The sequence below is a fragment of the Acanthopagrus latus genome, chromosome 20 (assembly GCF_904848185.1).
Source record: "Acanthopagrus latus isolate v.2019 chromosome 20, fAcaLat1.1, whole genome shotgun sequence".
Lineage (NCBI taxonomy): Eukaryota > Metazoa > Chordata > Actinopteri > Spariformes > Sparidae > Acanthopagrus > Acanthopagrus latus.
In genome coordinates this window covers 410,048-425,580 of record NC_051058.1, presented here as the reverse complement: position 1 = coordinate 425,580, position 15,533 = coordinate 410,048, and the positions used below count along the sequence as shown (strand labels likewise).

The 15,533-nt window shown below is 40.1% G+C and overlaps 1 protein-coding gene across 2 annotated transcripts in view; it reads left to right on the top strand.

The window, feature by feature from the left end:
• Positions 1–15,533, top strand: part of reep3b (receptor accessory protein 3b) — a 77,193-nt gene that overhangs the window by 50,655 nt on the left and 11,005 nt on the right. The window contains exons 4-6 of one of the 2 annotated variants that reach the window (XM_037081101.1): positions 2,127–2,247; positions 2,361–2,474; positions 9,548–9,713. In XM_037081101.1, coding sequence (XP_036936996.1) covers positions 2,127–2,247; positions 2,361–2,474; positions 9,548–9,713 — 401 coding nt within the window. Of the gene's footprint in view, positions 1–2,126; positions 2,248–2,360; positions 2,475–9,547; positions 9,714–13,899; positions 15,214–15,533 lie in introns of those variants that run through there. The other variant, XM_037081100.1, reaches the window with a different exon arrangement.

The following is a 15,533-nucleotide window of genomic DNA, read 5'->3' as shown; positions in this document are numbered from 1 at the left end:
AAGGATTGGACTGTTGATGATTGGGCTAAGGTTCTCTTCAGTGATGAATCCAATTTTGAGTTGATGCCCACTCCAGCTAACTTACTGGTTAGGAGGAGGCCTGGAGAAGCCTACAAACCAGACTGTCTTGCCCCTACAGTAAAACATGGGGGTGGATCAGTGATGATCTGGGGTTGTTTCAGTATGAGTGGAACAGGGCAAATGCAATTGTGTGAAGGGCGAATGAACCAGGTCATGTACAGGGCTACTCTTGAAAAAAGTCCTCTTCCATCAGCTGGAAAACTCTTTCCTGCCTCGAATGACTGGATTTTCCAACAAGACAATGCCCCTTGCCACACAGCAAGGTCAGTTAAAGCCTGGATGGAGAACCACAACATTCGCACCATGCCTTGGCCTGCTCAATCACCAGATCTGAATCCAGTTGAAAACCTATGGAAAATCATCAAACTCAAAATGGAGAACCACAAGCCCAAAAACAAAGCAAATTTGTTTGAATTTGTGCAACAGGAATGGGCTGCTGTGACAGCAGAACAATGTCAGAAGCTGGTGGAGAGCATGCCAAGACGCATGGCTTCAGTCATCAAAAACAATGGTTACGCAATCAAGTACTAACTCCTGTGTGTATCATGTGTTTAAAGCAAACAGAAAAGAAAACATGGAATGCTTAAAAGCAGTGTTTTTGGCAGTACAGTGCCATAGCTATTGATGTAAGAACTTAAGTGATTTTGCTTACTATCAAGAAAACCATGGAAAATGGCTAGATATCAGCTCTTAAATTAAACTCTTACGAGCTATTTTTGTTGTTATCATTATATTTGTCCAAACAAATGTACCTTTAGTTGAACCAGGCATTAAAATGAACAAGAAATTGAAGAAAACAAGGGTGGTCTAATAATTTTTTCCATGACTGTATATATATGTGTTTTTAGTCGACCAGTCTTAATGCTGAGTTCAGTTTCATGCTGTTCTTTCTTTGCAGGTCAAATTGGCCTTTATATTTGGTAAAGTGTAGTTCTTCCTTGACATATTACATATATATGTATACATGTATACATATATATGTATACATGTATACATATATGTATGTATATATATATATATATGTGGTGTGTGTGTGTATGTGTGTATGTATGTATATATGTATATATGTGTGCGTGTGTATATATTATAATTAAGAAATTATTATATGTTAAGTTCAGTTTCACGCTGTTCTGTCTTTGCAGGTCGAGTTAGCCTTATATTTGGTAGGATAGTTCTTTCTTGACAATAGAAAAGCCTGTGTTGAACTTGAATATTAAATCGGTCTCCTCAGTGCAGTGATTAACATCCTCTTGCCTACTGAATCTAACAGACAGTGGAGTGACATTTTTATTGGAGTTCCGGTCATGGCATATTTTCTGCCTTAGACTAGCACTGTGTTTGACCAATGTGTTGTGGTTTCCCGCATGTCGCCGGTATCGACTGCAAAATTTGCAGTTCATGGAATTTGTCTGGGACTTTAAACAGTCAAATTTGTGCAGCCATTCTTCACAAGACACCATTTTCTGCCCCTTTTCTCCACACTTGTGTCTTCAGACTCAAACTCTGAGTTAGGATTTGACTCTGGTACACTACTCATCAGGGATAGTTTGTTTCACCATTGTTCACTGAAAGTGAAAGCTTCTCCTTCCCCTCTAGGAACAACTTCAGGGACCTACCCCTTCACACATTAGCCACTTCCAGTGCCATTCCCCATTCCCTGCCCCTCTCACACATATTGGCTTGCCACCTGTGATTCCAGATTCCAGATTCTTTGATTGCGCCTCACCAAAAAAAATGTTTTAGAAAATACACCGGAAAATTCACTGGTCGCACATGCCGACTAAATATAGAATTTAATCGCATTTGGTCATAGTCTGAAGCCCTGCACATGCATGCATTTTTTTCATGAACACACACAAAAGATGATAAATTGAACATTTTTGTGTATGCAATTTTTCAAGCTTAGAATATTAATGCTCCCCATTGACTGCCATAGTTAATGACTCTCTGTGTGTGTGTGTGTGTGTGTGTGTGTGTGTGTGTGTGTGTGTGTGTGTGTGTGTGTGTGTGTGTGTGTGTGTGTGTGTGTGTGTGTGTGTGTCCAGGTTTCCTTTGTACTATGAGCTGAAGGTAGCTATTGTGATCTGGCTGCTCTCCCCCTACACTAGAGGAGCAAGTCTTATTTACAGGAAGTGTCTGCACCCTCTGCTGTCCTCAAGAGAGAAGGTAAGATCATACATCCATCTAGGTCTGCCTGTGTATACATATCCTTTATTATAGTTGTGTCTTTTTTACATGATTAAACATTCTAACATAGTGTTTTTGATGTCTCTCTGTAGGAAATAGATGAGTATATCATACAGGCCAAAGAGAGGAGCTATGAGACCATGGTCAACTTTGGGAAACAAGGACTGAGCATTGCAGCCACCGCTGCTGTCTCTGCAGCTGTCAAGGCAAGTGTCTCTGGCTTATACAAAAAACAAACATTCTGTTTTGTATTCTACAATTTCATTCCTTTCATCAGCTTTATTTCATATTTGTATTTATGTCCTGTGCCCTCTTCTTACATCTTCGGCTTTCCTGAGGAGGATGAATATTTTCAAAGGAACTTTTCTATCCACCTTTGTAAGACAGCATGAACTCACTTTGCTTGGATACAACAGTGCCCCCTACCTGTTTTGTACAGTAAAGCAGGGGTTCTCAAACTTTCTGGGGCCAAGGACCCCCTTATAATCCTCATGCTGATTAAAACATTTGTACTCATAGATGCCATAGGAATTATTTATATTTTAAACTTGTCAACCTGAATACTTAAGGAGAGTTTCATAAAATGAACTTAAACAAATTGAATTTGAATATATAAATGTTAATATCAATTCTACACTTTTAACACAGGATCATTTTTATTCAGATTACATTTTGACCTCACAGCATTTCAAGTAACAGATCTTAAAGCTTTCACAAAATGAACAGTAACAAGACTGGCAAAGTCCTAATGAACATAGTTCAGTTTTCAAGTTTCATGGCTAAAGCATTTTGTGGGATTATGTAAAACTAACAATTGAAAAAATAAACACATTCTCGAAGAAATGAACAAATATTTACATGGTAGGGCCATTCGAGCCTCATAAGGATGACTTATTTTCAAATGACTATAAATATGGACATTACAAACCTTTACTACTGCTTGTCTCTATTGACATCAACCTGAAAAATCAACAGTTTATGAGGTAGCTTCTGTCCATCTATCACAAGAGAATGTAAAACACTGAAAAGAGAATGTCAACATAAAGATACTGTCTATGACTACCTTTAGATCTCCTGGTGTTCTTACCAGACATGTTTTCTCTACCCATGTAAGCTTGACTGTGTAAGACTGGCAAAGTCCTAATGACCCAAGTTAATTTTAAAACCAGTTAAAAGCTTACTTTAGTGGTTTAACCATAACATAATGAACTTATTGCCCCTTACTGAAACTATTGGCAGAAAACTGAGCAACATCATAACAGCTGCAAAACTGGGTGATGTTGTGTTTTTCCTCTCTCATAAGATCTGCCCTTTCTCTGCGTAACTCAAACACCTGCTTCAAAACTTAACCACAAGAGAGCCATCATACCTCACAGTGATATAGCAGTGCGTCATGTCCCGGCAAAGTTGGCAGACAAACATGTTTGCAGTGGCTTTGACTTCACAAAATTAACTGCAGTCCAGGGGCGATTCTAGGGTCACAGCTTTAGGGGTGCTGAGCACCCAATGAGTCCAACTGCCACCATCCACCCTTTTTTCTCACAAAAACAAAAAATATCTCATTTTAACATTGGTTCAGCTAACTTCAAAACCCTTTCTTTTCTTTTTTACTTTAGCTTAACACTTTTCCATAGGTATGATTGGCAAAGGGCAAAATAGAATGAAAACATTTTTGAGAAAGATTGTTTTGTAGCAGTGGTTCTCTGAGTTGCTAACCTAGCAACACTAGTGGGGTCCGGGGTGAACATTTTGAAAAATAACCCTTTAAATGGTGACTACTGGTGAGATTTTTAAGGAAAAAAATAATATTTTCAGAATTTAAGAATCAGAATCTAAGACATGAGACAAAATAGTGTAGAAATTGACATTGCTGCTTAAAAATATGTTAACCTCTTGAGCATTAAAGAACTTTTTTACCATTATTTTATTATCATAATTTCTATATTTAGGGGTGCTGGAGCACCCCTAAAAATGGGCTAGCCTCACCCATGCTGCAGTCACAGCTGTGTTCAAAACAGAGTGAAGATCTGGTTCCATGTCTTCGGAAGCGAGTGCTTGCCGGTTTAGCATACAGTGAGTAGCCATAATCCACAGATTGATTTAATCCACGCAGTAACTGCACTTTTTCGGCCGGTCATCGCCACTGCGACATCTGTATACATACATTTTTCCCAACTCAGTCTCGCTTCAGTCATGAAAGCATCCAGAAGTCTGAATAGTTCCTCACCTGTTGTCCTGCCTGGCACCTCCTTGCAGAACATAAAAGTCCTCCAAAATGTCTCTTTCCCAGGGATAGCGCACCAAAACAATCAATTGAGGTGCAATGGAAGTGTCTGTTGATTCTACCAGCTGAATAGAAAATTGCTCACAGTCTATTCAGTAGCTGTGACTGAACATCAGCCGATAGTTCTTCAGTTCCCTTCTCACGGTGTCATTTGAAAACCAAGCTCGAGATAACTGTCATCATATCTTCCCAGTTTAGCTGGTTTGGCCCTAGCATCACTTGATAAAGTGGACGGCCTTAAATAGGCATCGATCACCTCTATCTAGCTAATCATCAGCAGGAGCTGTAAGTGCGTCCTGATCAAAGTTATGCGAGCAAGTGATGTGTGTCAGATTTACATGATACAATCATATGAGAGTTTTGATTGGCCCAAAGCTAACATAAGCGGGAGTAATTGGATCAGTATTTTTGTGTTATTGACATAGTAGTTCCCATGTTTACTTACGCAGTTTTTAGTGATACAGCATAACTTTGGAACCCCCAAGCTATGTCTCACAGACCCCCAGGGATCCAGGGACCCCAGAGAACCCCTGCAGTAAAGAAATCCATGAGATTCTTTTGCCAAATTTAACCTGGATTCTCAGAAAATACTCGCCTGGCTGACTTGGCTACCTTAATCAAATGAAAGAGAACATAGACAGAAACAGTGTCAATGGAGCGTGAATGAGACTTGCATAGAACATTCTATGAAGCCTGAATTAAATCACGATTTGGAGATGAGATGGTAGTCGAAACTCTGCTCGTGGAAACATATATACACTGTGAGTATGTATCTAAAGCACTGTGTTGTTCCTCAACCCCAGCTCACTGCAGAGTGTGCAGACTGCTGTGTGTGTACTGGTTTCATCAGCATTGCATGAATACCTAAGTGTATCAGATAATCCCTGCTGATCTCCTGTCTAAAGCTTCACTGCACTGAGGTAATCCCAGGCAGTGAGAATATACCACTAATAAGAAAGTTATTAGATCCATATTCACAGCAGAAGCCTTTCAGCATAGATGTTATTTATCTTCACAGAAGTTACTGGATTCTTGAGTCATTGTTATCATGTGTTGAGCTAAATCTGAATGAAAAAAATCGAGCTAAAAGGGTTGGATCATGTGGGTTGGCGCGCTGAGCAGAAAAACAGAAGAAGCCAAATGTGCTAGATTGACCTAGAAAATGTCAGTCCAAGCTTTCTTTGATTTTGTTGGCATAGTCATCTTGTGTCAGTTCTTCTGAAAGGCCACGTCCTTATACGTATGATGACAAAATGTCAAAAATGGATGAACTTGTAACTTACCAACTTTACAAATAACTAGTAGGATGGATATTTCAACGTGTCTGTCAGGGCCATGCTTGATGTGTGCATATGCATAAACACAATACTTAAAAACCAGACCATGACATAGATACCACTCTGGATGTGAACTCAGTCAGGATTCAATAGGAAGTGTTAGGAAAAAATAGCCCTTGTACCCTGTAAAATGCCACACAACAGGAAATTACATTTCTTCTCTCTTATTGCTGATGTCCCCTGGCTCAACAGCATGCTCTTCTAGCTCACTACTTTGGACCACTGTTACTCTTTAACTCAATTAGCTTTTGTGGGACTTAAAATGTTGGCACAGTCTATGCTACTTTTTAAAGTAGATAGAACATTGAGTCCCTTCAGAAGAGATGAGGTGAGTGTTTATGAAACAGAGGAGAGGAAGACACTGTGACTGTGTGAACTAAGACACTGTTGGCCGTTCCGGTAATGTCACTGTAGTGGACATGTTCTTGTAGTGACACCAGTGTTCGTAAAAACCCTCCTATCTCTGCTTATGTTAAGCAAGCCATTAATCAATGCTTCAAGCTATATCGCTCTGTCTCTCTCTCTCCTTCTCTCTCTCTGTCTCGCTCTCTCTCTCTCTCTCTCTCTCTCTCTCTCACACCTGTGCCATACATAAAATCTGTCTTCTTCTTCTTTTCAATGCATGGTATACAAGCAGATACTATTTTTAAAAGTCCATCTTGTTGGTGCATTCAAGAGTTGAGACAAATTTTGATCATTTTGCTAACCAGAGCAATGCCTCAGTGTTAGCACACAGAATCGGCTGTTCCTGTTAGCACCAGCAGCACATTTTATAAACATGGTCAAGGATTTATGAGCTGGAATTTCGTGCAGCACCCAATTAAAACAGGTTGCACCTCACAAACTACTTTCCTGCGCAGAGATTAGTTGTTACTAAATGTAAACACCCATCACTGGCAGGTGTAACTGAACCAACTGATTAAACTAATGTCAGCTTACTGATGTATGACCTCTTGACTGAACTTGTTGAGTAAACAAGGCATATCTGACCAGAAACTACATAAATGCTCTTTAATTACGACATGAACAAAAACAAATACCAACATATCACAAATAACAACCAGAAACTATGACACTACATGTAGAAAACAGGTTGTTTTAAATGTGCCCAGGTTGACCTGAGAGCTTGGTAAACAGGTTTGAACACCTTTACAGCTCTTTTACAAATGACCTGAAGAAAACGTGTTGCTGTTCCTATTTTATGTATTGTATTGCATCCTTACATGTGATATTGTTTTTTATGTGATCGTTCTTTTATGTGAAACTGTTTATGCTGCCGTCTCACCTCCAGTTCTCACTGAAGAATAGAAAACCTATGTTGACCACGTCTCCTCCCTCATCCAGATTTGTTTGACCTTTAACCCTTTGTTTTTGTCTCAATGCAACATGCAACTACAGCAAGTTGTAGCACCACTCAAATCCTCCATTTTGTTAATTTCTGTCCGTCCTGTGCAAGTGCTTGCATGAGGTGGTGCATTGCTCTTACTGGTATGATGATCATATCTATAGTGTGTAATATGGCATGATTGTAAAACCTTGTGTGTACATGTTTTAGATTAGACAGAAGAAACTCTGTGGACTTTCTCATTATGTCTGAGACACAACTCGATTTCCAAATGTGTTGTGTAGTGTTCGCCCTGCTTTGCTCTGCAGAGACATGAAGCCAGGCTGCTGAAGTCAAATCCCCCTCTTCTATGCAGAGCAGAGCTGCTGTTCCTTGGGTCCTCAGCAACAAACAAGCCAAGTGCGAAGTAGATTGTATAAACGGTTCTCAAGCTATGCAAAGGACAGACAGAGATATTTTTTGCTTTACAGTTTAAATTGAATTAAATCAATAGATACAGATAAATAGTTATTCTGAAACACAGATTTCTCAATGAATGGGGGCATAAACAAAACAAAATCCTACATTTACAAAAGAAATATGTGGTGAAGCTTTAAAACTCATTTTTGAGACTTCTTCTATCTTGGGATCCTTCATGGACTTGTTGTTTATATAGTTGCCTGCTCTTGATTGGACAGTTGTGTAGAAACTGATTAGAACACAGTCAGCAAAGTGTTTACCTGCTAAACACACTTTAATAGTGTAACATGATTTAGTAATAATAGCTAGAAGTAACAAATAACTAATGGGTCAAACTAAGTGATGGGTTTGTGAAGAGCTGGAGCAACTCAAACACTGAGCTTTGTTTTGAGCTGATGTCAAAATGTATGTTCCTAACCCTAACTCATGGACAAATGAAGGCTTCGGGTCTAATTCTTTGTATAGTGTGAACATTTTATATGGAAAAAAATCCCTTCGGCTGGACTTAAGCTCTAAAAATCTTTATAACTATGAGCACTGATGCCACATTGAATGGTTTAGATTTTTGGGTCAAGCTGATGTCCTCTGATGATCTGCCCCAACCTGCTTGCTGGCTAACCCTCATGTGACTTTGTTTCTCCCTCTCTCTGTACTGACACCATTCTCTCTTCAGGGTTTCTGTGCTTCAACAGGCTACTCTGGGAGGTAAAAATCAGTGTAAAAGTCAGTGTATGCAGCATGGACATAACATACCTTTTCCATTTTGTTTGAGCACTATTCTCCATCACACCATGTTACCCATCCCTTTATTTTCAAACCTTTCTTTTGCCAGACCTGGTAGCTGAACATAGATCTTGGAGTTAATTTACCTGTTATTGTAAGTGTTCTAATACAGAATTCAGAGTGTTTGGAAATACATTTAACACAATATTCACCTTATGTTCCTTCATGTATGGCCCTTAGTGTTCAGAGACGTCTTATCCAGCTTTAAACCTTTCATTTCATTTCAGTATTTGACATATTCTGCTTGTTTCTGTTTTCCCCGCAAATATCTCTCCATTAGTGTTTTTCTCCCTTTATCCTTTTGCTGTTTCTCATTTTGTTAAAGTGTTTCAGTGAGGATGCCATCATCATTGTAGGATTTTGGTTTCACATCAGTTAAATTCCCTATAATCATTTTTAGTGCCTCAGTATTTCACTGTATCCTGTTTGCATGATTGCTGAATTATTAACGATAGAAATATATTACAACTGATTTAATGTTGAATCGACTGATCTAATGCATATAACTGGTTCCTATTCTTTCACAACCTTAAATATCCTCCCAAAAGTAACACTGGCTCAAGTTAGTCAAGAGTATTTACCATGTTCCACATATAGATCTTTGTATTTGTTGCATTGAACAACCATGTAGCATTGCCTTTAACGCTCTTGAAAGGCTTCTGTCTTGGAATGGAGCAGCTTAGAATTATAAGGAAAAACTGACAATTTAATGTCTCCGACTTCCAGCGAGGTTGAGGAAATGAGGTCACAGTTGCTTTCTTCATGACCAATCCACTTGCCTTTCCCCAGTAATTGATTTTGTGTCCCCCTATAGTTTGTACTGTTAAGAGCAATAAAATGCTGTGTGGCAAGCAGTGAAGAAAACGTATATCTTTTTGTAGCACTTAAACAATAGAATGAGAAGTTACAAGTAGTCAAGTAGTCACATATGATGGTGGCTCATGATGTTGAAGATGACCTCAGTCATTTACACTATTGAAAAAAAAAAGATAATAGCTAATTAATATTCTCTCTCTCTCTCTCTCTCTCTCTCTCTCTCTCTCTCTCTCTCTCTCTCTCTGTCTCTCTCAGGGTCAGGGTGCCATTACAGAGAAATTGCGCAGCCTGAGTATGCATGACCTCACACAGATAAGCCAGCAGGATGACAGAGGAGGCAACCTGCTCTACCAGTATAGCTCCCATGCATCCAACCCCGCCATCAGAAGATCTCAGAGCAGTGATGCTGCTGACGAAGCCGGTATACACACACACACAATGCAGATGTGTTTTACTCAAATGTAAAGTAACACATGCGCAACATGAATGTAATTTTGGACAGTTCTGAGATAACTGAAAAAAAAAAGATCCATCTGCTTAGGAAAGTCAAAAGCCAAATCCAGCGGGGACAAATTTGCCAGCTGTATTTGAAGCAGTTTAATTTTTTGACCTCATACCTCACATCCCTTTTTCTCAGAGTCTGAGCTCACATCATACACACAATCAGTTAAACATTTTCCCAGTGTTCATAATCCTTAATTACTTTAGGGATTAGTTCATAACATCATGTTTAGTCATTTTTTTCATTAGTAATAAGGGATTGTTGTGTTTCTTCCATGTGAACAGTTAAATGTAGACTGTTAGAACCAGTAGGTGATTTGTTAATTTTTAACAAGGGGAATGGCCCAATGGGAGCACCACCCTGCCCTGACAGACCTATGTACACCTCCCAAAGGACATTGCACGACGCCTTAATCATAACTGACATTTCTAATTCTACAATTCCATTTTATCCAGTTGTCCAAGATAAACAAAACTCACCTCTCCAGCTGAAGGCTCGTTGTGGGGAAGCCCTGTGAGTCGATTACCGAGTGCAGTAGAGTTCTGCAGCTTAGTGAATATCATTACTGTGGGACTCTACTGCACTCGGTAATCGACTCGCAGGGCTTCACCACAACAAGGAGGCTTCTCGGGTGGTGAGTTTTGTTTATCTTTTCCGACAAAGCCGGCAACGATATCAAATGTTTGATGTGTCGAAATATGTGCTGGGACCCTGTTTCTAATGTTGCTGAAGTTTGGTGCTGTTCTGAGCATTATTTGTGGCTTTTTGATGGCGATTTATACTTGGACCCATTTACTGCAGTGTATTATTGTTGTGCGGTCGTTTCTGAGGATCAGGAAGCAAACGGTCCACAAATTTTATCTCTCAAGGGGGGATCGTACTCGGTGTGAAGGTGTGTTAGAACATGGATTAAACTTACATGTTTACATGACTCACATGTTACATGACTCACATTACCCCTTGGAATTTTTTACCGTCTAAATTCCTTGAAGGACACACATTGACCATTGTGAAAAATAGCAGATTCCAACTGACTTACCTGTGTTTGCCTTTATCGATTTATCGGCTGATTTATAAGGTTTTACAACCTTCTATTTAAAAAGTATAATGCAGAAAAACATTGTTTGGGTCATTGAAAACTGGTGTAATGACATACTTTGGCCAGCAGAGTGCCTTCCTTTCAATGGGGGATAAAACAGCTGGTGTCAGGAAATGTAACAGCTACCTCACTGATGACAAAAATGACAATTGGCAACATAACATAAGCCACCATGTTCTGAAATGACACACTTAGAAGAAATGCTAAGAAAAAGTAACGTTTTGGTTTTAGAACATAGATAGCAAACTTGTTATTATCAGGAGTCTGTACAGGATGATTTATTTTGAAAATTGACCGGATGCTGTATGCTTTTGTTGTGACCCTGACCTCCTGCCGGCGCGATCTGCTCTTTGCGGCTTGTTGCGGCTTTTGTCAAGAAAATAAACCGGGCAGCTGGATCGCAAAGCAGTCGTGCGCGGCTTGACTGTGCGTCGGTGCTGATCGCGACTGCTTGTGCTTTGTAACACACTATCTGCTACTAGGGGATGGAGTTTGATGGAAGGTTAACAAGGGGGATTCTTTTTGGTAATTTTGCTAACAAGGGGGACAGCATTCCCCCTCATCCCCACTCAAATTGCCTACTGGTTAGAACCTAATGCAGCTTGACTTTCCATTGTGCAGTTTCACCAAAATATAATTAACACAAATCATTTCCTGGTAGACAACTGGTAGTTGCTCTGCATTGTGGAGGTATGTGAAATCAGCAAACATGTTTATTTCAGCTGTAACTGTAACATTTAAAGACCTATCTGACAATTCTGCTTTGTTCATGTCATGTACTGTGTTGCTTTGCCAGTATCTGCAGGCATGAAAATCACTCACCTTTCGGTGAAAGGTGACCTACGTGAATCCTGTAGATCAATGAATTTGTCTTCAAAATAAGAGCTTTACATTGCACCCCATTGGAGTTTGGGTTCTTAGCAAGGGGCTTTTAATTTGAAAGTAGCGATCTTTTGTAGCTTGCTGCTACAACAAGAAGCGGATAATGAAGACAGCTATAGAGACCGAGGTGGCTGTCCAGTAGCTCATCTTGATGTCCACAGATGAAGTGATGGACTGACTGCTGTGATCAGTTGTTTACTGGTTTTAAAACTCCATGGCTGTGGGTCGCACAACAGTGCACATCATCGACACCTCCGGCCATCTCACTTAGTGGTTGGTACATTGACGTCTCGGATTTAGATAATGTTAGCAAAGGAGGTGGAAAAAAAAGCGTACCCTCTGAGGTGGCAAATTGGTGGATCAAAACAGATCCCTAAATATACCACCCTCTGTCTAAATCCGCAGACCTAGCTGCAAAAACGACAGCCAAATTGGCGGCTTGCTACCCAGTATAAAAACTGCTATTAACTATGCAAACAAGGGCAGCCATGCACTGTAGGTACACTGTCTAACAGAAGTGCACAGGAAAAAGGTGCAGATCATAGCATCAATACACAGTGTAGCCAGCACCTTTCTTACAAGTAGAGAGACAGCAACTCAAAAACCCATATTCATCTTGTCAGAACACACTCTTTAAGGGTTTGCTTTTTTCATTCTGCGGCAGATGGCGCTCTTAAAGTTGTGGTGTTCTGCATTTCATGAGAGAAGTTGTCAGTCTAATTTCTTATATAGCATAATGTGACCATGTATAGATAGATACTGTATTGTACTTTCATACTGTCTAACAATTCTGCTCGATTTTTCTCTCAAAATGGATCAGATTGATGCTTTTAAATATGAAATATTCAAAAAACATTCATTCTGGAGCATGCCCCCGGACCCACCCACAGGGGTCGTATTTATTCTCACCTTTTTCATCTGATATCCAAACACCAGCAACACGTCAGACTAACGACTCAGATATGGGTAAACTCAAACTGTCATTTTGTTTAGTCTGTGGCCCAACAGGTAAAAAAAAGCCTCCATACCAATGTTGAAATGTCAGTTTTAATGTGATGCATCAAAAATGCAATATATTTGTGTATATATATCACTGCAGCACCATGGTTATATCAAATAGTCACATGAAGTATTATTTTGGTTTTATGTCATTGTTTTGTTTGATTCCCTCTTTACATTGTGTGTGTGTGAGTGTGTGATGTATGAGATGACTTCCCAGCAGACACTGGGGATGCGATGAGGTTAGGTTGAATGCTGGTGGAATGTCAAACACACACACTGTCTCTGTTCCTTCTGTCCTTCTCTCTCACACACACAACTAGTCAGTGAGGCATGTAGAAGGGAGAGAGTGGGGGTGCGAGCAGAAGAGAGGAATGAAAGGACAGAGATGATTTTATTGGAGGAGAGTGGAGATGTAAGGGATGGATGGAGAGGGAGTGAATTGGATGGATGGAGGCGAGGTAGGCAGGCAACATTAGCATACTGAGAGAGGAGACTGTATTATGTATTCAGCTCAGCCAGCCCACAGAGAGATGAAGGAGGAAGAGAAGCAATGGAAGAGAGGTGTTTTAACCCTCCAACTGCTCTCTTACCTACGCTCCTCACTGCTGTTAAGGTTTCACATCAGTAAACCTCTGGCAGCCATATTGGAGGATTTCTACAGATGATTGTTCTTTTGTAAACACAAAATTCAAAGGATAATTCTGGTGACAGTCTATTTTCATTATACTGTATATCCCATGTGCAGAGTCAGCCATCAATTACATCATTGTGGGTGACTCAACCAAGCCCTGATGGGTGCCACTCAGCCTTGCATCCAATCTGGACTGGGTGTATCCTTTGGGTCAGCGAAAGATTCCCCAGTGGCCCAAAAAGTATTTTCCCCACAGACCACCATTATAAAAGAGACGTCCATAGAACTGTTGACAGGGCACCAAGAACTGCAAGCAGGGTTGATTATGTCTCCATTTATTATGAATTTTTTAACCATGGAGGTTTTATATCTGTAAAACCTCTGTTAAGCTGAGAAAAGTGATGTCAAAATCTGTGACACCATCACAGTGTATACCTGTGGGCTGGGCGGAGAAACTCGCATATTCAATGAAGCCATGAGGTTAACATTGAAGCCAGAAAATTATTTTTGGCGAGCACTTCTCATTGTTTTGAATGTGTGCCATCTCTGCATGGTGTCTAGTTCTTCTATATGAATTTATGTTGTGAACATATAGTATATAACACACCAGAGCCACACCGTTGCATGGGGTGATATGTTCTTCATTACCATTTGAAACACGCACACTGCCAGACATACTCACTGGTACAACTGCACAATGTATGGTTTCAGTGCTGATATCATGTACACATGCATAATAGTCAGTTTGCAAGATGTGCGTTGTTCAGTATGGCAAAAGAACTCAAACATGATGCTAAATCTTTTTTGTTGCTTGATAAAAAAGCTACATTTCATTCTCACTCTCCATGAATAACCTCAGAGAAACAGTGGTCCAGTATAATGTTATTTAGTCCAATTCAAGATTCATTGGGTTGGCAGTGGTATGTTGTCGTACTTGCATTGAGTTCTGGTGTCACATTTCCCCTGTCTGACCTTCTTTTAGAAAAACTGTAGGGTGGTGAACGGTGAGCGACAACTCCTGCTTAAGTTGTGCCATGAGTCACACGTGTTTGTCAATTTAAGAGATATTTTTTCAACTTGATAAAGTCTCAGTTTGTCATAAAACTAATGAAATACAAGACTGAAAATATGTCATTATAAGGACTACACCTTTAACAGTTGTGTTAGTGACGTTGTCTCGATGAATGCTCTCCACAAACCAGAACTTAAACATTGAGGAGCTGCTCCTGAATATTAAGCAGTTCACAGAACTGAACCAGGACCAAATCTCCTTTTACAGAACTGCAGTTGATAATATGGGCAGATTTATTATGATTCTCATTAGGGCTGAAACGATTACTCGAATAATTCGAATAATTCGATTACAAAAAATGATCGAGGAATTTTCTCTGCCTCGAGGAATCGTTTAATTTTGCCAGCTCAAAGCACGGTATTTCGCCCGGACGACTTGTAATGCGGCACAACGTGCTGACGTCACGCACGTAAAAGAAGAAGAAGAGGCGGCGGAAAATTCAACAGATGAAGAAGAAGCAGAAGCAGAAGAAGACGATGGCGGCGGAAATGTCGGGTAGTTGCGGAGGTAGAGACGAAGAAGGCGACGCAAGCCAAGACAAAGGAACAAAGAAAAGACAGAAAATGTCAAAAGTGTGGGAGCATTTTAAGCTGGACACCGGGGGGAACACTGTCACATGCATTCACTGCAAGACAGCGCTTGCGTTCCACAATAGTACATCCCCAATGCTGCAGCATCTCCAACGAAGGCACCCCGTTTATTCCGAGAGCGGAGGACCGTCACCCCAGACAAGGTAAAAAAGTGATTGTAGCGCTAATTAATGAGATGGACGTTACTATAGCTTGCTAACATAACGTTAGCCCTGCGGAGGGCTTGCTTTCTATAAATTATGACTACTATCGATGCGTGGCTAACGTGCCTTTCATACAGGCTTTATTTAATCTGTAAAAACAGCGCTGTAGATAGTGATGAGGGTGAAAACATAAGAAAGCTAACTGGGTAGTTGTCAATTTTAGCTCAGTAGTCATCGATGGGTAAAACATCAAGTAGCACTGGTGCGTAAAAATGTGCTCCAAGCAGGTATCATAATTTTATTGAACACTGCAAAATCTC